At 40.1% G+C, this 22770-nt stretch overlaps 1 protein-coding gene and 1 long non-coding RNA gene across 4 annotated transcripts in view; one reads left to right on the forward strand and one right to left on the reverse strand.

Annotated features, from left to right (window-relative positions):
- Positions 1–22770, forward strand: part of LOC134624702 (uncharacterized) — a 167076-nt gene that overhangs the window by 142311 nt on the left and 1995 nt on the right. The window lies entirely within an intron of this gene.
- Positions 19722–22047, reverse strand: LOC134617518 (hepatitis A virus cellular receptor 2 homolog). 3 transcript variants are annotated; one of them, XM_063462798.1, is made up of 3 exons: positions 21663–22047; positions 21032–21198; positions 19722–20793 (listed from the first exon to the last, which is right to left on the reverse strand). In XM_063462798.1, exons 1-3 carry the CDS (start codon positions 21689–21691, stop codon positions 20549–20551), a joined length of 441 nt encoding a protein of 146 aa, XP_063318868.1. In that variant the 5' UTR covers positions 21692–22047; the 3' UTR covers positions 19722–20548. The 3 variants fall into 3 exon arrangements, 2 of the variants coding, with proteins under 2 accessions (XP_063318868.1, XP_063318859.1); XM_063462789.1 differs by having other exon boundaries at positions 21032–21370; XR_010091536.1 differs by having other exon boundaries at positions 19722–21370; positions 21853–22047.

The raw sequence follows: 22770 nt of genomic DNA on the forward strand, positions 1-22770 counted from the left end.
AGTAACGTTTTCAGAGATTACCTGCAGATGCTGAAACCATGAAAATGACGCAGCAGAACAGCAGAGCACAGAGGCGCGACGCAGATGCTACAGCATCCATGTCGTTGTTGTTGAACTCCCACTGCAGATGTTTTGAAATGATGTATCCAGTCCGAACGTAACAGACAAACTAAGACTTTGAATTTCCATGCACTGACATTTCCATTCCTCTTCATGATACTGTCTGGTGCGGTGCTGCTGCTGGAACTGGTGTCAAGCCAGCCTCCAATTCCAGCATTGCAGTCAAGCCAGCCTGCAGTGACAGACAAGAGGAGGCAAAACAAGAACTGATACAGCAGAACAGACTTCATGAAGTGACATGAGCTTCTTCTCTAAAATGACACTGAAACATTCGGTAAATCATCTTTTTCCTCAGACTCAAAGTATCTAAGAAACCAAAACCACATTTTTGAATGCGACTAACACTTTAATCCACTGCTCCATTCCCAGTGCCTCAATCTGTTTGGATCACATGTTTGTGGCTGATGTGCTCACCGTCACTAAGACTAAAGCTGATTTCATGTAAACACAGGTGCTTAGAAAAACACCAGAGTGGGCTCTGATTGGTTTGAACCTCCTCTGAACATTGTTCCCTCCAAACAACCAAAGTCAGTGTCCGAGCTCACGTTCACTTCATGAGAGTTTCTGCTTTTCATGTTTCTTTGAGCAGCAGCTGATGATGTGTGAACCTCTGAACAACAGTGAAGCATTTCTAAGAGTCCAAATCTGTGTGTTAAACTCACATGAATGAAATTAAGATAAAGTTTGTGTTCATCTGCCAAACTGAACGACTTCATACAGCAATCTGAGAACCAATGAAATGTGTCTGCCCTGAATAAAGCTTCTGTTTCACTGTCATACTTGTGTCTCTGATTTGAATACTCACCTTATATCAGTGTGTCGTATCACTCATTCTAATGCACACTTTTAATGTAGTCCCTCCTGAACGGGGGAGTGGAAATTTCTAAGGAAATACAGTTTTTTATTTTGAGTGAAGTGACCCTTAAAAGTTCAGTTCACCTATATCAGCTGTAGGTTACAGCTTAAAACACTTCAAAAACACCAACCTTCTGTTGACGTGGTGCTTTGTGAGCAAAGTTGCAGCCAACTCCTTTTAACAATGGAGGCGGAGTAACACAGCATCAGTGCAGGTCTGACTGTCCAGCTAGACGCTGACGGAGGCTGGGTGGGGTATTTCCTTGACTCCACATTCACAACATTAGGTGTTCATGTGCCCTGACCGCCCAGGAGGGTAGTGACAATACACCATCAGGCTTTTAGATGGATGTGTTTTCTCTCCACTACACTGTAAGTCGGTGCTTTCAAAGACTTCCCTTTTCATTGGAATATACGTACAGATTTTCAACATCCTAATATCCTAACTATTAAAAAGAGTAAAACACTGACACTAATAAAAACTAAACTAAAACAAGAAAACCCAGTCTGGAAAGTGATGAAAAATACAGTAAAAGGTCAAATCTAAACAAAATTAAAATAATTCAAAAATATTAAACTAAAATAACAGTTTAACTGGTTTTATGTCTACAGCAGATTTACTGATCTTTGAATATAATTCAGAAACACTTGACCCCTGTTTCAATCCCCTGTTTCAATCCAGTCACCCACAATGTAGACATTGTGGGTGACTATACTGACAATAAACTGGACTGGGCTAAAAACACCACAGCACTTTACAGGAAGGGCCAGAGTCGCCTTTATCTTTTGAGGCGACTGAGGTCCTTCAACCTCTGCCGGACAATTTTCTACGAGTCTGTTGTGTCCAGTGCAATCCTCTACGCTGTTGCATCCTGGGGGAGCAGATTGAGGGTTGCTGATGCCAACAGACTCAATAAACCGATCTGCAAGGACAGTCATGTTGTGGGGATGGAGCTGGACTCTCTTAAGTTGGTGTCAGAGAGGAGGATGTTGTGCAGCTGCAGTGCCGTGGTTTTGTTTCTGTATTCTGAGGACTGATTCCATCTAGTGGACATCTAAAGACACTACACAGGTTAGTTTGTATGAATTTCATGGGTCATGTGACTCTTCTCCCACAGAACATGATCGCTATGAGTGCCAACCTCAGAGATGTAATCAGACAGTGACTTAAAATCTATGAAAACATCAAAATCTGACAGTAAACAATCTGAGTTGGTTGAACAGGTGTTCAGGTGTGTTCTGTTCATACTCTCCATCACTAAGACACACTGGAACAGGGTCGGAGAGTAAATATGAAAACATTAGCTCAGTCTACATGTAAAAATGATCTGAGGTCAGCAGGAACAGGGCAGGTGTTTCAGAAGAAAGGTGCTGCAAAACAGCAACAACAAAACAAACGTGTCTAATAATCAATAGACGAATTACTGATGCTCAGCTATGAAACACAAAGATATTACACACTATTAAAAGCAGTAGCAGTTTTGATATGGGCGACATGGGCGGTTGCCCAGGGTGGCATCGTGGTGGTGGTGGGGTGGGGGGGGGGGGGGGGGGGGGGTATCACAGGCATTGGCAAAAAAAAAAAAAAGTTGCTCATACTCATGCTGCCCCGACATTATGCCAGTACATTTTGGGGACAGCATAGGCACTAGTTGGTTTTCTGCCGCCCATTTCCTGGGAATAATGGCGCCCCTCCGTTTGCGAGGTGCGCCATTATGGGTTCAAATTGTGGTCATAAATATTTTGTACTTGTAAATCAGTTTTGTATGTGTAAAAAGAATTTGTGTGTGCGTAAAAAAAAGATTTGTGTGACACTCTGCACAAGTTTCAAGTTACAAGTACAAATTTTGACCCCATTTTTCTTCCTTTCATCTGATTGGTCAATGTCATGTCAATCACAAATTTAACAATCCAATCAGGGAAACAGATGGGTTTGGCTATTGGAGGGGTGTAAAAACTTTTTTAGTCTAACATCACAGAAACAGGAATTCTCTGCTGCTCCTGTTTTGCAAGATCACAGAGATAAAACAACAAAAAACTAGGGACAGGAAGCTTGAAACAGACGTTTCTACACTGTGTCGACCTGAGATGTTTCTAAACAATTACTCCAATAATACTTGAAAGCATTCAGGTCACATGACTATGACTAACCGGGGATTTTTGTTTGCATGATTACTGCCAGATGAGAGGAGGCGAGAGAGAGAGAGACTGCTGGGAGAGCTCAATTCATTTTTTCCACTTTCAACAGAACATTTTATTTGCTGCGACATGGGACCTTTTCCCCTTATTATAAACCGATATTCACATACTGCGCTGCTATAAACAATATGCAGGAAATCTGCTTCTTAACAATTTTCATGGCAATGAAGTTTTTTCTTCCTTTTTTTTATTCCCACTGAGGCTTCTGATGCTTGACAATGTGTAGAACAAACCTGATGACATGAACGCCTGATTGCCCCTCTTGTGGAGCGAACCTTGGCCTCTCCCTCTCCGACGAGACCTAGTCTCTCAGGCCAGGGGGAGATTTTTCACCATCACCCAAGCGCCTCGCCCTGTGGGTTTGGCCCCTGAGAGGTTGAATCTGAGTATGGCAGGACTACCCCCTCTTCTTATAGCCACTATTGAGAGTGCTAGAGCCCCCTCCACAAGATCATTGTATGAGAACAAGTGGAGGGTATTTGAGGAATGGTGTGGAAAGTCTCCCACTCTCTCCTTTCAGTGCTCTGTGACAGCAATTCTCTCCTTACCCCAACACTGGTGATCAGAATAAGCAGTCACACAAAGCTCAACTTGGCAAGTTTAACCAGGGTTTACTGAGTAAGTAAAGTATATGTTGTCTATAATATATAAAATCAGCAGTGTGAGAGAAAAAGCTAAACTACAGTATTGTTGATCTCCAATCTGATTAAGTTACAGTGGTGATTTACCCCAGCAGGACAGAAAACCCTGACATTACCTGGATCAGATCCTGGTTGGTACCACAGCCTCAGGACTCACTGCTCCTCCTGCTGGATGGTGATCAGGTTGAGATTGTAAAAACATAACTGTTAACAGACGTATTTTAATGTTGTTCACATGTAAACAAGCACTTTAATCAGACTGTCTTTACCAGTGTTGGGTAAGTTACTTTAAATTAGTAACTTAGTTACATTACTAGTTACTTCTCTAAAAAAGTAACTCAGTTACTTCAAGTTACTCGTTACTTACAGAGTAACTAGTTACTAGGGAAAGTAACTTTGGTTTTACTCAGAATTCTCTTGTTAATGTGTTGCTTCCATAGCTGGATACCCAGCAAGATTGCCAGTCTTCTAGCTTGCTTACTTGCCACAAGTGCACTGTGCCACCTACCAATAGAAAGGAAAAAATAATGTGCACATTTCCACGAGAGAAATCCCACGCCTGGACCGTCTTTGACTGCCGACATGATTCTAGCCTGCTTTTTACATCCAACACAAAAACTGCAGTCGTGGTGCTTTTGATTGTACTCAGAACGTGGAAATTCTGCCTTCTGAATAGGAAGATGTACGTAACACCAGACTGCAGATGAGCTGCATACAGGGCTGGACTGGGACAAAAAAATTGTCCCGGGCATTTTGACTAGAGACCGGCCCACCATTATAGGAAAAATCATAAAGCCTTTGAATTAAAACAAACACTGTTGTGACAGTGATGTACACTGTTCTGATGGTATATATGTATCAGTCTATCAATTGTTTGTTGTAAGACTCAGATAATTATTTTTTTAAAAGCGAGACATTCTAAATGAGAATAATAAAGAAAAGTATTTCCTTGTGCCCCCCTTTCCCTGTTAATGCCCTACCTGGCCCCCTGGCAACACTTTGCTAGACCCGCCCCTGCACAGTTACCAGCTGTCAGCTACTTAGAAAAGGATCCTGGTGTTATTTGTCTCTCAGAAACAGCTCATAACTTCCCTTCAACTCATTCATGTCACCTAAAAGGTAAACCTGTTTCTCCATCACCTGTTCAGATCTGATGATTCAGTAAGGACATCTCCTGGTTTCATCTTCATGTTTCCCTCTCACCAGATAACCAAACTGATATCATGACCAGCAGGTTTCACAGCTGTGGCTCCAGCAAACATCAGCTGATACTAGAAATTAATATTAAATAAATTCTAACAACAGCTGATCAAGCTTAAACGTGCTGCTGTTGTTTACCGCGACATCCGCCGGTTTCCTCTTTCTGGCGCAAAGTGGGCGATAAATAAACAAGAGAGAAAAGCCGATCAGCTGATCATTGATCAGTTTCGTGATTGAAGTAGAAACGGGAGAGGAGAGAATGAGAGAAGAAGAGGCAGCTGTGCAGCTCCAGCTTTGTGTCTTTTTCATTGTAGCTGAAGTCCGGGACAAACTGTGTTCCTTTTCACCTCAGTACGAAACGCGTAATATTTTCTCTGAATACCAGACGATTCTGTTTTTTAGGGGACGGTTGGCAACTCTAATAATTAACTGTATGAACAAAATAAAGTTCAGCACCCACCCAGCTGTATAGAAACTCCGTCATGCTAGCTAGCACGCAGTACGAAAAAGTCAGCATACCGAAAATAAACTCCACCTAAACTTAGTTTATATCTGACTCAGATAGACTGCAGGTCATAACTTCTTACCTGAAGTTCAGTTCACCTGACACTCGGACCTGCGGCCGCTTCGGGTCTCTCCTCTTGCCTCCCTTTTCCTTCATCCACCTGCTGGCCTCCACCACTTGCTAATGTTACTGAATCTGTGGAAGCTCCGCGATATCCACCACACGAAGTAACGAATAACGAGCCTATCTAAATCCCAGTAACGAGTAACGCGTTCCTGGTTTTGGCATAATAACTAGTTACCGTGCTCGTTACCACAATAATAACGTAGTTACTGTAACACGTTACTTAATAACGCGTTAGTCCCAACACTGGTCTTTACAAAGTGAGAACTATGGGTCAGATTCATGCAATGAAATAATTTAATGCATCTTGTTATTTTGTTTGTTCCTTTAAATGGGAAATAATCTAGTGAACAGACAACCCACAAAAACACACACAGACACACACACACACACACACACTAGTATTAGCAGAGCCTGTTCTTTAAGAAAGAAACACTTGTGAGCTTCTAAATCCTTCTTATTTGTTGTCTTGTTTGTTGTGTGCTGGTCTGATACAATTTCCTAAAACTACACTGGTCATTTACTTTACATTCAGAATGAAAGTGTGCACACGTGTAATGAAAATGAAATCCATCAAATCATTATTGTCATCTCCAGTCTTCCCCTTGTGCAGTAATACAAGAAACGATTCGCTGTCAGCTCATTTTAATCTCAAGTGTTTGAAAGTTTAGTGTCTGATGACACTTTGTTTACAGACAGGATTTTAATCACTATTTCAAAGGCTGTGGGCTGCAGCCATTGCTCTAACACTGTGTATGAATGTAACAGGTCAGTGCTGTCTGACAGCATTAGCATTGTTAGTTACCTTAAACAGGCTGAATCCACCACTGCACTGTGAGGATAAGGGCTCTGTGTCGCTCCAGTGTCACTTCTTATTCTTCATATGTCACAGCTGAAGACTTTACAAGGATAAATAACAAGTGACGTGCAGGAACAAGACGCACACAGCAAAAAGGAACCAGAGCCTTTATGACAGGTTTCTGCTGGAATGGCCAGTGACTCAGCAGAACCAGTAAAATGAAAGTAAACTGCAAAGATAGAAGAAGTAAAGAAAATTTCATTGCAAAGATAAAAAAAAATATGATCCCAAATTTGATTTTGAATCCTTTCACTTATTTCCTTTTTTAAACGACATTAAAGAAGATTTAGTACATCACAAAAAATCTGAATTAATTTTTTTATTGGGATTTTTTGTGAGTTATTGTTTCCATCCTCCATGCAAAACTGCTTAGCAGTTTTTTGAATATGTGGCCAGAGAGAGACTGATCTCAGTGTTTTAGTGAGTCGTAGTTAATAAATGTGCAGATAAAACAACAAATGTGTTTGTACTCAAAGATGTAATTAGAAAGCACTGTAAAGACTTACAAAGGGTGTCATATTTCTTGTGAACTGGGCATCTGAACAGCTGCAGGGCTTGAGGAGAACACACCCCACCTACCCAGCCACACACACACACACACACACACACACACACACACACACACACACACACACACACACACAGCCTCTGCTACAGGAATCCCCCTGTTGTGTCTTTCGGTCAAAAGACAAAACGGACATAAGCATTCAAGTAAACATTAATGTCACCATGGAAACTGCATGCCACTCTTGGAAAACTCTGTAAGCTTCTCGTGCAGCAAGAGAAAAAACACACGCACACAGGCGGGTCTTGCTATCTTCATGGGGACATCTCATTGACATAATGCATTCCCACTGGCCACTTGCCCTAACTTGAACATTTAAAAATGAATGCCTAAACCTGAGGATACATTCAATTCAATTCAATCATATGTTTTATATAACGACAATTTCTACTACCAGCTGCCCCCAGATCAAACACATAAGAATAATGTGAAACATGTAAAAATATGAGGCTTTTCATTTGAAAGCAGTGCTCCACATTTCACATTTTTTCAATGTGAGGTTGATTCAAACTGTAGACACAGATCTGTCTGTTTAAATGCTGAATAAGAAGAAACTGTGTGACAAACCTGGCTAAAGAAGGATGCACTATCAAATATGCAATAATTTTCACATAGTTTTCAGCTGCCAATCAGAGGCAACAAATCACTCAAACATGTTTTAATATCAAACTAAACAGAGGAAATTCACTCACTCAAACAATCATCAGGGTGGAGTCCACAGTTGTGCTGCAGCTGCAGTGCTCACACCTGAACATAGTCCTTGTTCTCAGCCAGGCTCCTTCTTCCTGCCTTCCTCGGTTCCTCTTCCTGGCTCTGCTCTTCTTCTCCTGAATGAGAGTGAGAGGACAGACTGCAGGTTTCTCATCTTTGCTCAGAAAACCAGGAAACACACACTGTAAAAAAAATCCGTAAAAATACAGTACAATCTACTGTATAAATGTGAAGGAATTTTCCGTATTAGTCATTTACAGGTATTTTTCTGTATTTCTCAACTACTGCAATGCATTGTGGGAAAAAGAACCCAAAAAGGAGGGAAAAGTCAGAGCAAGAGCAGCCATTAGACTTCTTTCAGGCTTCATCTCGATTTTGGACTCTGGAGTTGGAGAAACTGCCTTCAAATTTCCGTGGTAAGTATTAAAACTCATGTTTTCTTTTATTAAAATAATGTTTTTCAAAAGACTCCGCATTTTTATTTAGAAAGAATTGTTAATTTATTTGTTAACTGGTGTCGGATGTCTCCAGACAAGTCAGGAATATTTTGCTGACTCATTTTTTAAATAATCATTATTTAGGTTTAACATGACTTAAGCTTTTCAATTTAGTTAATGTTAAAAATAATTTTTACTGTGATACCACCAGTTTTGCCCTTCAGTGGCTGAACCAGTTTTCATAAATATTATAGTTAGCTGTCTGTGTCTCTCTGGGTATTACACAGCTGTGACTGCTAACTAGCTAATTAGCGAAAGTCAGCGATGTAGATAACTGGGAAAAGTGAGAACTTCATGGTATGTATAGAGAGGAAGAAATTATTTTAGGACTCTAATAAGTGCTATATCAATACCTGTGTTTTACAGTTGGCTCTACTGTACACTTTAAAGGGTTTCAGGCAAAGTTACACTAACCCTAGTTTAAGCCTCAGATCTTCCTGGCTGACGTTAGCAAATGCTAATGTTAGCCTCTGATTTGGGCTCCTAAAGTAAAGACTTCTAGCTAACTGACCAGCATAGATTATTTTGGTGGTTAACAAACTGTAGTGGTAATATTATTGAAAGTATAGTTTCACCTCATTACATTTACAATTATGTCTATTTTGTAGCACATAGAAATGTTTAGTTAATATTTGCAGTCAGACACATTTTCCCTGTAACTGTGTTTTTACTCCAACGTTTGTTGAAAATGTAATTTATGAAATGCTGAGCAGCATTTCTAGTATGTGGAATATTTTTGTCACCCCACTGTGCTAATGTGATTAAATACTAATAATTATTACTAAAAAATTCAATAATTAATCAATAATAACTATATCTTGATTGAATTATATTGTAAGCGCAGTGCTGGTGTGCAGGAGCTTTATATGCCTTGTGGGGGATGCTGACATACTGTTATGTCTATATCAAGCTTTTAGCCAAATATGAGCAGAGATATTTGTATCTTTCTTAAAAATTCAGATCCTTAGAGATTATTTGAGAAATGGATCAATAGCTATTACTACTTGAAGCACTCTAAATCCTGCAGTGAAAAATATCCCTTATTTCACCTTTGATCACACACCTTGGTTTTCCAGTGCAGAGCAATGGCCAAGCAAAGGAAAGACTTCCCTGAGTGAAAAAGAAGATGAAAATACAAGCTGGTGATGATCCAGAGCAGCTGGTCTCAGGAAATGAAGAAAAACCCTGATCACCTTTTCCACAGAAACAAGGTGAGTTTAATGTTGTGGTTGATTTAGATTTTCAAGGTATGTATGTTACTTCAATTATAAACTGCTTTTGTTGCAACAGAATGTTGTTATGTGTATGCAACTCTACGTGAATTATAATCCTTTGTAGGGCTGTGTGATATGACCAAAATCTCGCATCCCAATATAAGACATATCTCTCCTGATAACGATATATGTCACAAAATAGTGCATTTTCTGTAAATTCTGTGATTCTCGGGCAACTCGACTTATGTGAAGTGTTTTCAGTTGGATGTCGTGTACCTGGAGTTGAGTGTTTTGACCGATGCATGAAACTATACATTTTTAGACATGAGTTTAAACGGCCGCCATTTTCTTTCTGAGTATTTGTTACACAGCGTGCTGCAAGGAAAAGCCTGTTCTAACGTTTGAGTCTAAGGATTATTTTGAGCACCTGACGGCTCTTTTTTGCTTTTCATTCGTAAACTCTCTCGGAACTCTTTCATGTGATTCTTGTGTGGGTGGTTAAAGAGGGTTGTCGTGTTTGAGTGGTGGTGGGGACCAGTTTGTGGCATAATTTGCATAGTACAGTTTTCTGGTCCATGTCAGATTTTTTATAACCAAACCATGTCCATGCTACAGAGGTAGCCCCTCGTTTAACAATAAGGTCCTTGATTTGTTTTGACTGGTCCATCTGCTTGGAGCTAGCTGGTTCTGCCTCATCCTTGCTGGCCATGCTGGTATTCTCTGTGCCTTCATCTGCGTGGTGACTGTAAGCGCCATTTATAGTTACTTGATGTTTTTATTTGAGGTCATTTGTTTGATGCATATTCTGAAATTTTATGTTTGAGAATAATGTATATCATTTCAGTTCATTTTGAAAAGTCTCAACAGAAACTTGAGCTTTATTGTGAAAGGTTTATGTGGAAAATAAACAAGCGGATGGCAGAGCCACACGATGGTTTTACCGTCACTGTTGGTAACGAAAGTACGCGTAAAAACAGTCGCTTGTCCGTCCATAGTGTGGTTATTGTAAGTATAAGAGAAGGAGAGAATTTTAAGAAATAATATAGCCACTACAGTGACCATCAAAACCATGAAAAAAATATTGCCGTAAACAGTTTATTTTGCAACACCACAAAACAAATGATAGCGTATAATATGAAACGATACATTTTTATATCGTCATCTGATATATATCGTCATATCGCACAGCCCTAATCCTTTTTTTGTTTCTGTTGTTTATGTTCAAGGTAAAAAAAATTATAAAAATACAAACTTTTTAAAAATGTCTTGTTGTTTCTCTTTTTTTTCCTCAGAATAAATTACGACTAGTCTCAATGGCTGAGATGGAGGAGCAACACAGCGACACGTTAACCCGACTGCTGAAGTTCCCGTATGAACTGAGCAACTCTAAAAAACCAAGGAAAAGCTGAGTGTATTTTATTTAAAGCTCAGATGGACCTTGATGGACTAACATGCAGGCTGCATTCAGGACTTTGTCACACTGGTATATGAAGAGTGGTAACAAGAGAAATTGTGCACACACAATGTGTCACTTTATGCTTGCTCTTCTCCAGCCTCTGGTGTCACTTTGTAGTAATTAGTCTTACTATTGTCTTATGTGTTGTGATTTAGGGTGTGTGCGCACAAGCAGAGGTTTTTGTTTGTAACCGTAACCTCGTTTTCAGAGCCTTGTCTAACATTTAATGGTCGTGAAATATGTCAGACTTTTTCCTCTACTTAAACAGCTAAGGGCATTTGAACACAGTTGAGAAAAAGGTGTGCGTTAAGGATTTTGAACTATGATGTTTAAGTGTTGTCACTGCTGAGGATTCGTGGACACAGATCCTTATTCACTACGGTGCTGTTTACAATTTAACTTTTCATCAGAACAAGCACTTCTAGTTGTACTTTGCTCCTCACTGACAAAACAAGTCCAGTAAATGCACTTTTATCTTCAAGTTTGGGACAGTAATCTGTCTTAATTTATTTTGTGCTTTAGTTATCATATGTGGAAAAGTTCTGTGGTTATCTATCCGTCCTGTTTGCATAAACCCAAAGTTCAGGAACATCTTCTTTAGATCTGTTCAGTTTTATTCATGTGGCACGACTTAAACAGTCAAGTATGTTATATTGTAAGGTAAAGACCCCAAAGAGTTAATCTCGGACAAATGTTCACACAAATATGAATTGCATTCACTTCATTAATGAAGTGAATGCAATTCAGTAATCAAATGTGTTTGGCTATAACTGACTACATGTGTATACTGTACCATAAGTGGACAGACATGGATGTAAATCATACCTTAACCATTTGGCTGAGTCAAAACTACCACAAGGCAGTGATTCTAACTAAAAGGTACTCTGGATATTAATAAATGTGAACATATCGTTAAATATGACTTAACTATATTTTTTGTTTGTCAGGTGTCCTGTTTGAAGAAAACACTTGGTAGCCACTTGAATGAATATAAATAAACACATTTACATGAGGGCAACCTGATTTCAAGGAAATAAAAATGCTTAAATTTGAAAGCTTGTGAGTTATTTTGTTCATGTATCAGCTGTTTAGTCGTTTTATGACAAGATGGATGCTGTTGTTATATTTTAGTATAGTGTTTGAGTTAAGGAGAATAAAAGAATATTTAACATTAATTGTACCAATGTTGTTGTGTACGAAGCACAAATTAATTTAAAAAGTTTTAATTTATGAATTTTTGAGCATATGGTGTACTAGGTTGTAATTGCATAGAAATGTACGTTTAAGGATATAAAGAACTATATTTAATGAGTTACAGTGAAAAGAAGTGCTTGGAAATAGTAATATAAACAGAAATTTCAATTTTTCTATTAACGGAAAATATCAGTTAATGATACAGAAAATATACTGTAAATCTACAGAATTTTCCGTTTTATCATTTACAGAAAAGTCCGTCAAACTTCCGTAAAAAAAAGGAAAATGTACTGGCAGAAAATTACCAGGACATTTTCTGTTTTTCTACGGAATCTTTTTTTACAGTGTTCATATGTTCCGCTATCAGTAATCCTCACATTGTTCAGAATCAAAGACAAGTCTCCATTCTTCATCTGTCTGTCCTGCAGATCCACCCGGTTCTTAAAAGATGGATGCTGGTCATCTGGAACAAACTGCTCATCCAGATACAAAAGCACATATTCTGACTCCAGGTCAGCTCTGCTCCATTTTATGGCTATGATGTTGTTGTTTGGAGCTCGACACGGCAGAATGACGTTCTGTCCAGACTCAGCTGTGATGATTTTTTGGTCTGAAAGAGGAAACAACACAGAGCAGATCAGTCACTGAAAGAACAGACAGTGGATGTTATTTTGACACCTGGAAACAACGAAAAACAGAATAAAGTAAAGAAATCCACCAGTTTCTTTGTTGTGAGTAGAGGTTGGATCCATGATATATGTCTCTGCATTTTTTTTTCAAGTTGATGAATAAGTCAGAACTCTTTATATCAGCACTGAAACTTTAATACCAAACATTTCTCTCATATAACAAATAAATTATAATAATTAGTTACAGAAAACACTCATAAACAAAGTAATGAGAGAGGAGTCCATAGTTTAAAACCAGAAAAAGATTTATTAAAGATTTAACTCCACCTTACAGAAGCACTAACCAGGTTTTAGGAAGCTCCACATAAAGAACTTCATGAACTCACCCACAGAGGCAGAAAGCTGTGAACAGGTGATGGAGACCAAATACGTCCACAAGACAGAGTAAAACGTTCCAGCTAACATGTCTGCTTCTTTGAGCTCACTTTATTTTAACTGCCGTGAAATATGAGCAAACAAAAAATGGACAGACAGAAAGACAAAGCAATCAAACCTAAGTGGAGTGATGTGCTGCACTGCTGAGGGAAGTGACAGGAAATGCCCTCAAACTGGAGGCGGGCTTTACAGCAGTGTCTACTGTGAGCAGGAGGTGGAGCTTACAGACTGATACTCAAGCTGATTGTAAAAACAATGACCTAAGTTTAAAGTCTAAAATAATAAAACTGTCAGGTAGCAACATGTGAAGACCAACGTGTTTCCACACTGTGGGTTGAGTCAGATAAAGACACAAAAACAACAATACAGTGGCCCAGATGGGACAAACTATTTGCTTTGCATGTATAAAAAATTAATCACAAGTGTTTATATTTAATAACCATGATTAAAAAGCCATCAGGCCTCAAGTGAAATATTTGCCTTATTTATCTTACATTAAAATGCAACATCAAGAGAGCGTCCAGCCACCAAACATGGTTGAAGCTGGTCGCTGCACGACAGTAAGTTACCGTTAATGCTGACGGTCTCACCGTCTCTTACAAAGTGAGGAATAAAGATCAGATCATTTATTTGCCTTTACTATTTTTATTAAACACTAACAATGAATATGTTCAGAATGTGGTTGTGAACAGACATCCACACAGTGACTTTTCCACATTCAGTGATTAGTGTGCCACAGCCTGTTTGTGTTTCCTGTTCCCCGGAGCTTTCTTTGGTACTAACTGCCACCAAACAGCTCACATTCTCTCTCACTCTCACTCTCATTCACACGCACACACACACACACACACAGACAGCGCGCTACAGTACGAGTGGGTAATTTTAACATATGAGTGGTTACAGTGTTTCAGTCACTCACATAAACACAAACACTCACCCATGAAAACTCAGCAAAATGTTTTCTGGGACTTAATGGAACGTTATAAAGACGTCAATAGTCTATGAATGCATAATCACTGAGTGTGTGTGTGTGTTTAGGTAGGCCTCCTCACAGTCACACTGCACTGTAAGAGCAAACACCTCCCTCTGCTGATCATGGGTGTCGATTACACTAAAGTACGTTCAGAGTCTTTGATTGGTGATGACTTAAGAGTCTCTGAAAAGTTCATTTTTTTCAGCAAATTCTGGTTGGCTGCTCAGATATATCTGCACGTATTCAATGGCTTAACTAGAAGTTGAATAGGTGTGCCTAATAAAGTGACCAGTCGTTGAAGTGTTTTCTAACAGCAAGCCATGGATGGACTACAGTATAACAAAGAAATGAGGATCACTTCAACAGCTCAAATTGACAATGGCCAGTTCTTCAGCCATATTGAAGTGAAAGAAAGAGCAATAAGCATCTGCCAAGCTCACTGCTGACTAAAGAAGAAGAAGGAGGAGAATCAAATGTGATCAAAGACACTAACTATAAGGCACACCTCTGTATCCACATTACTTCTTTAGATGTCTATTCAACTGCCAGTGAAACCATTATATTGATACAGATATATCTGAGCAGCCAATCACATGGCACAAATCACTACCCATTGGCATGCAGACATGATGAAGTGGATCCAGTGAAGTTCAAAGTGAGAACCTTTTTATATTCCTGCCATTCTGCTCTGAAAAGAAGATGACTCTCATAAACCAGAATCTGCTGAAAATACTTTTCAGAGAATTAAATCAGAAACAGAGCAGGTTCATATGGATAATTTCAGAGTTACGACACAGATCTGATGAGTTTTGCGGAAGCATGATCCTGTTGCTTCTGCAGAAGGGAGACGTAACAGGGTGCTGATGGTGTAGTGCAGTGGGGGATATTTTAATGGCACATTTTGGACCCCATGCTGAGGATTGTTAAACACCACAGCCTGCTGAAGTATTCTGACTGACTGTGTGCATCACTTTATAACCACAGTGTTGCCTGGTGGCTGATTCCTGCAGGATAAAGCACCATGTCACAAATCAAACCATCTCAAACTAACTTCTTGAACATCACAAGTTCACAGAAATACTCCAATGGCCTCCACAGTCACCAGATCTCAGTCCAACAGAACATCTTAGGAGGTGGTTTTAACAGGAGATCCATATCATGGACAAATTTCACATCATGGACAAATTTGCAGCATCTGTGTGATGCAGTCATTTTAATAAGGACCAGAATCTGTGAGGAATGTTTCCAGTAGCTTGTTGAATCAGTGAAGAATGAAAACAGCTCAGAAGCCAAAAAGGGGCCCAACATGGGACTGGCAAGGTATACCTAATAAAGTGGCCGCCGAATGTATGCACTGTGTGTAAATGGAAAGAGGCATCAGTCACTGCATGATAACAGCCAGCAGGTGGCAGCAGTGGAGCATTAGTTTTCCCAATGCATGACAGTTTTTCTTGCGACCTTTGACCTTTAATGTTACAGGGGAACAAACAGACTGTATGTTTCCTCCTGAGATGTGTACCATAAACCTACACATATGGATCAGTATCTAAGGTTTGACTCTCATCATCCACTGGAGCACAAACTGGGTGTCATCAGGACGCTACAACACAGAGCGAACACCATCCCCACTGACACAGCGGCCAGGGAGGCAGAAGAACAGCACATCAAGAAGGCCCTGAGTAAATGTGGTTATCCCAGCTGGACTTTTGTCAAAGCTGGGAAGGCACCTAAAGAAAGCTCCAGCCGATCCAGGAGAGAAGGACAACCGCTGCCCAAGCGAAAACCTGTAGTGATCCCATATGTGTCAGGAGTATCGGAGCAGTTGAGACGCATTTTTTCTAAACACCGCATCTCTGTGGCTTTTAAACCATAAAACATGCTGTGCCAAAAACTGGTCCACCCCAAGGATCGGGTCTCCTGACACAAACAGAGTAACATAGTGTACGCTGTTAAGTGCAGGAGGATTGCCAGGATTTATACATCGGGGAAACCAAACAACCTCTGGCGAAGCGGATGGCACAACACAGAAGAGCAACCTCATCAGGCCAGGACTCTGCAGTCTATTTACACCTACAGGCCAGTGGACACTCTTTCAATGATGAGGATGTACACATCCTGGACAGGGAGGAACGCTAGTTTGAGCGCGGAGTCAAGGAGGGCATTTACGTGAAAAGGGAAAGACCATCTCTGAATCGAGGAGGGGGCCTAAGGGTACATCTGTCACCATCTTACAATGCTGTGATTGCAGCCATTCCCCAACTCTCTGTGAATGGTACTCATGGCCATTGATCAGTGTTCTTTGATCAGTGGGTTTTGGTAAGTGGTTGTTGATCAATGGTCATGAGAATTTGCATAATTATGATTAAGGAAATGACCTCACAGCCCATTGTTCCTTCAGTGGGCTGGTTTCAGTCATTATACAAATGTACTGTTTATAAACCTGCAGCCAGCTGAGACTGAAGAAGTCACTTGAATGAGTTACAAAAAGTTTGCCCCACTGAAAACATTATGTCCAGATGAACAGAGTCACCTATAGTGTTATTTTGCACTGTAGCAACAGTTCTTTGCATGTAGGAATACCTCCATTTAAACTCAAAATATCATAAAAAGCAAAACAAAACACAGTCTTATCATATTTTACAAAGAAAGAACAGAAAAAGAAATATTTAAAGATAAAATAGGAAAATAATTATTTATTTCCTGGTTTATTCTTGTTCCAGGATTTGAATCCACCTTCTGTGTGGAGTCTACATGCTCTTTCCATGTCTGAGTGGGTTCTCACTGAGTAGTTTTTCCGGGTTTCCTCAAACAGGAGGGTGAAGATTGTTGTTGTTTTTTTAATAACAAAATTTTAATACATAAACTAAAAAGTTCATATAGTGCTTTCTATGGTGGCCCCAAGAGGTCAAAAGCAATGCAAATTAAGACATAACATATCAATAACATAAAGGAACAGATCTCATGGTGACAGAAACCAAAACATGCACAGGATTGTACTGAGACATGGTTAACAGAAGCTTCTTGTGAGGGAGAAAAAGATCGAGGTCTTTACATATAAGTTTGATATTACATTGTTTTTACTTTGAAATCCAAAATGAGACTGACTTCCCGGACAGCAGCATGGCGCTGATGACTGCAGCTGTTGAGTCACTAAATTTAAAAAAAGAAAATATTATTTTCTGACTTTACTGTCTAATAACGATGATTGTGACAGTCACACATCTACAGCATGTATGACTGTATATAATACTGATGGAAGAGGGCGATGACTAACAATAACTATTAATACGTTGTAACAGAGCAACTTAGAATCGACGTTATTCCAGTGTCAGTATTATTAAACAGGTTCACTGTTTTTAATAATTTATTCAGCATTAAGATCTTAATTCCAGTCAGTGATGATTTAGATGAAAAGTCAATCTCTCACCGTGTAACAGACCTCATTACAGCTGCTCTGGGACTTCATGATTATATGCTGCTACTGTACATACAGTAACGTTTTCAGAGATTACCTGCAGATGCTGAAACCATGAACATGACGCAGCAGATCAGCAGACCACAGAGGCGTGACGCAGATGCTACAGCATCCATGTCGTTGTTGTTGAACTCCCACTGCAGATGTTTTGAAATGATGTATCCAGTCAGTGTTGCAGTCCGAACGTAACAGACAAACTAAGACTTTGAATTTCCATGCACTGACATTTCCATTCATCTTCATGAAACTGTCTGGTGCGGTGCTGCTGCTGGAACTGGTGTCAAGCCAGCCTCCACTTTGTTTTACGTTCCCTGTGTATTCTGAGTAGGGGTGGGTTTTTAAAATCGATTCTGGCTTGGATAACGTTAAATCGATTCATTAAAATCCTGAATCGATTTTTTAATATTTTTTTTTTTTTGCCCGAAATGCCAGAATCTCAGGTGAAACCTCACAAAATTTCAACAACCACCAAACAGCTAAAACAGTAAATGAGAGCAGGTACACGGATTCTGCACAAAGACGTGAACACAAAGCGCGGACCCGCGGATCAGAATCAGTGAGATTTCATCACCTGATGCACGGACACGGTCGGGGCTGAAAGCGACAGCTCGCTGATTCTGATCCGTCGGCGGGTCTGCGCTTTGTATTCACGCCCTTTTTGCGCTGCTTCTAAAGCTGTTAGTTTTATTTCTCTCCAAACAATATTGACCGAACCAGCAGCAAAAGAAGATCCAAACTACGCTTCACACAAACATCGTCATGAATTCCCTCTGACTTTTACTGTTTTGCTTCCACCATGATAAAATCACACTTCATGCACAGCTCTCTCTCTCTCTCTCTCTCTCTCTCTTGTTACGCACAAGTCTACCGTTGTTTACAGCGCTGTCGGCCGCTGTTTTTTTCGTTTACATACTTCCGAAAAGAAAACCTAATTTCTGCCGTTTAATACTGAACAAATTTAAACTGTTTAAAATTATGCAAAATGCAATACGCTTAGCCGTGTCTCTAATAAAACCGCTGTAACGTCAGAGTACATGTACAGTCTAGGTAACAACTGAAGCAGATCAGGTTAGTATTGTGTAGCAGAGCGTGAACCTTAAGTTAGACTTGTGTTTGTAAGTGAACCACCTCATGTTGTGTAGCTTCACCATTTTTTAATTTAACTGAAATGTTTAATTATCCGTGTTAAAAAAAATAATAATAAAGTTGTTCATATAAAATGTGTATATTTCATGTATTTTAACCATACATATGATACATATGCAGATGTTACATTCTGTAATATGTGTAAAGAAATCACTTTGATTTTGCCACCCTGAGAAGATTTCTCTAGATTATCTGCTGCCTCCTCTCTCCCTCTGCTGGTAACAGCTGAGTTATGAACAGAAAAATCTTGTCTTCACAGCTTAATTGCACCAAACTGTTCGTGTGTGAGTACATCTAAAAACTAACATCTGCTTTGTCACATGACAGCAGAGGTTTGTTGACAGGAGACCTGTGTCCTCTCTGTGAGCAGCCTACAGCACTCAGCTGTTGTATGAAATGAATAAGATTTTGATATCAAACTCACCTGCACAGGTAAACCCCACGAAGGAGAAAGACTCAAAAGTCCAAGGTTCTCTAGAGTGAAAAAGAAACCAGCACAGGTCACACAGATGTCAGAGTGCGTCTTGAGAGATGGTGCTTTGGCACCATCTATGTGTGGTTGATTAAAAGCACTTTGAGTGGTCTGTAGCACAGTATGAATGTAAGTACATGACCTGCCTATTGATGCTTGTAGTTTGTGGGTGTTTGTGGTACAATGTAACAAAATCTACATCCCACCTTATACTAATAGCACCACACTGATGCATTGTAGACACAGCATAAAACATGGACACCTGCATTCTCTCTGAAGGCCACCAGATGGCGATAACTGCAAAAAGACATCTCGCTTTAAAAGCAGAAGCAAAGATGATTTCCCACAAACTCACTTTTGACTGATTCCAGCTCAGATTATTCTGTTTCACTTCAGATTTACTCAAGAAGCAACAGGAAACAACATTCAGGTTAAGAAACTTTATTTACAGAACAAAAACAGGATCAACAGTTGAGAAAGGGCCTTGATGCAGGTTCAATCATCCAGTTAAGTAAATCTCCAAAAACTTGACTCTGCTCATCTGGACGTGATGTTTTCAGTGGGAGAAACATCCAAGTGACTTCTTCAGTCTCAGCTGGCTGCAGGTTTCCCCAACCTTATAAACAGGACATATACAAGCTACGTCCAGATGAACAGAACCAACGTTTTGGGATACAGGTCAGAAAATATTTTTTTAGGGAAAAAAAAATCATCTATACAAAAACCCACTCATTTTTTCATCAATAATAACAAAATAATAAAATCTGTACCAGGAATAATTTTAAAAGTGTATAAATAAACAGAAATAAATAAAAGCTCCGTGTAATTTAATTTATACAAATATATATTATAGATGTCTCGTCTATTTAAGCTACAGAAACAGTCTGAGGCTTCAGCTCAGCAGGAGGTCACGAGCTAACAGCTACACTCAGTAGAAACAGGACACGTCTGAAATTCAAGCAAACCAAAGAAAAAGAAGGAAATGTAAGACAGTAGTTCAATCTTCTTTTGGAATGAATCCATCTTTAAAGTTGTTCAACACAACGTGATGAAATCGTTCACAAAGATGCTGAACAACAAATGCAGCATGTCCTCGTCTGTCTCTGCTCTGAGAAGCTGGAACAGCAGCAGGAGACTCAGATCAGCTGGAAACCCTCTGAGACAGTTCAAGGAGGCGAATCCTGAATCCTGACTCTGTTTCTCTGTTGGACTGTTTGTCGACGTTTTGCACCAAACAAAAATAACATTTAAAAACTTGTGAAAATCATATTTTAACATTTCAAACAGGCTGCTGTTCAGCTGGAACCTGGTATGAACCCTGCTTCTGTGCTTTAAGTTTCCTGTAGATTAAAAAAACACCACCACCAACAACAGCAGCAACAATAAGGCCAACAGGAAGACCAACTTTCAGTCCAACAGATCCATCCTCCTTCCCTCCATCCTCCTTCCCTCCATCCTTCTTCCCTCCATCCTTCTTCCCTCCATCCTCCTTCCCTCTATCCTCTGTGTCTCCTCCTGTCTGACCTGCAGGTGAGAAACAGGTGTGAGGTGTCAGCTGTCAGGTAGGTGATGAGTGAAGAACAGAACAGAATCCATTTCCTCTTCAAACTGCTGTCAGACATTATCTACTGCACTCTGATCACATCACTCAGACCAGCTGCTTTCTACAAAGTCTCATCAACAACATCTTTAGAAACAAACATCAACAACCAGGAAGCAGCTTCACCTCTGATCACACACACACTCAACTCTACTCACTCACCTGGAGGATCAACAACACTCAGGTTGATGCTGATGGATTTCCATGAGCCTGTTCCTTTCATGTAGACCCGACACTCATATGTTCCACTTTCAGCAGTCGACACATTGTTCAGAATCAAAGACACGTCTCCGTCCTTCATCAGTGTCTCCTGCAGAGACACCCGGTTCCTAAAAGATGGATGATAGTTCTCTGGTTTAAAGTGTCCATTCTGATACAAAAGGACATGTTCTTCTCCCAGGCCATCTTTTTTCCACTCTATAACTGTGTAAGTCTTGTTGTTTGCAACTAGACATGTCAGAATGGTCTTCTGTTTGGACACAGCTATGATGTTTTCCTGGACTGAAAGAGGAAACGACACAGATTAGAGAGGTTAAAGGTTTAAATGCTGAATCAAAATTGTACATTTTTGAAGCCATCTGTGAAACACGGTGGAGGCTCTGTTAGTTTTTGGAGTTGCGTGTCAGTCAGTGTTGTTGATCTTGTCTGAATGGGTGAAATTATGAAGACACAGAAGTGCCATCAGATTTTGATCCACCATGAAAGAATCTGATCGGTAACATCATCATTTTTCAGGCAATGATCCTGATCTTAATAGAAACACACACAAAAGGAGGCCATGACTGATACCCACACGGCTTCAGCATTAATGATCATTTCCATGTAAATGTGAAGCGATTCAGACAGTTTCCTCCTGCTCACTGGGACCGGAAGTACAACCTTTTTTAAGACTAGCAGGAAAACCTCGGGCTCGCTTGTGACAGCGTTGCGTTTACTCGCTCCTTCTTTTGACGGATTTTCTAGTTTATAAAGTTTCGTTTTACCTCAGTCCTTAAAGAGACGGTAGAAACAACTTCCGAGCGCAAACTCTGTATCGTTAGAAAGTTTAACGAGGATATCCAGACGACGTAGAAGAAGTAGGACCGGGAGAGGACCAGGCCTGCTCCGCTTTAGAAGGTTCCAGAAACCCCGCCCCTTCTCTGACGTCACATTTCCCCCGCGTAGGACTTTTAAACCTCTTCAGAGTAAGTACAGAGTAAGTAAGTCCAGCGCCCCGGGAGCAGTGTGTACAGACGGTACCTTACTCAGGGATACCTCAGGGTCGGTGAAGCCCCGACCTCCCCATCATGGCACAAGCACCCTGCTGATCTATCTCTGCCACCGCATTGTGTTGTCAGTGTGTAGTTACAGTGGATCGCAGTGTGTTATGAGTGTGTAGTTACAGTGGATCGCAGTGTGTTATGAGTGTGTAGTTACAGTGTAAAAAACAAAAAATCAGTTTAACTTACTTGTAGAGACAGCCGAGAGAAGCCAGATAAGCCAGGTGAAAATCACAGAGCAGCAGACTGATGTCAGGTCCATTACTCGTAGTTTTGTTGGTGCTGAGATCAGAGTGTTTTTAAACCTCGCGGGAAAAGTTTCTGAAAATTTGACTTTAAAATTGTTGCCAAAGCCCGAACTGGTCTACAGATCTGTCAGCGACCTGCTGTTAAAATCCTTAAAACCCTTCATATAAATGAACATTGGCGGTGAAAAATTCAGCCTATCAGATGCCAATACCCTTCAGCCTATCAGATGCCAATACCCTTCAGCCTATCAGATGCCAATACCCTTCAGCCTATCAGATGCCAATACCCTTCAGCCTATCAGATGCCAATATGTCATTTTCGGAATTTGCCAGATATCATCGCGGGAATTTAAAAGAGACTCGTTTAAATAGCTCTAATATATCTCTCATGAAT

Source organism: Pelmatolapia mariae, linkage group LG3_W (assembly GCF_036321145.2).
Source record: "Pelmatolapia mariae isolate MD_Pm_ZW linkage group LG3_W, Pm_UMD_F_2, whole genome shotgun sequence".
Lineage (NCBI taxonomy): Eukaryota > Metazoa > Chordata > Actinopteri > Cichliformes > Cichlidae > Pelmatolapia > Pelmatolapia mariae.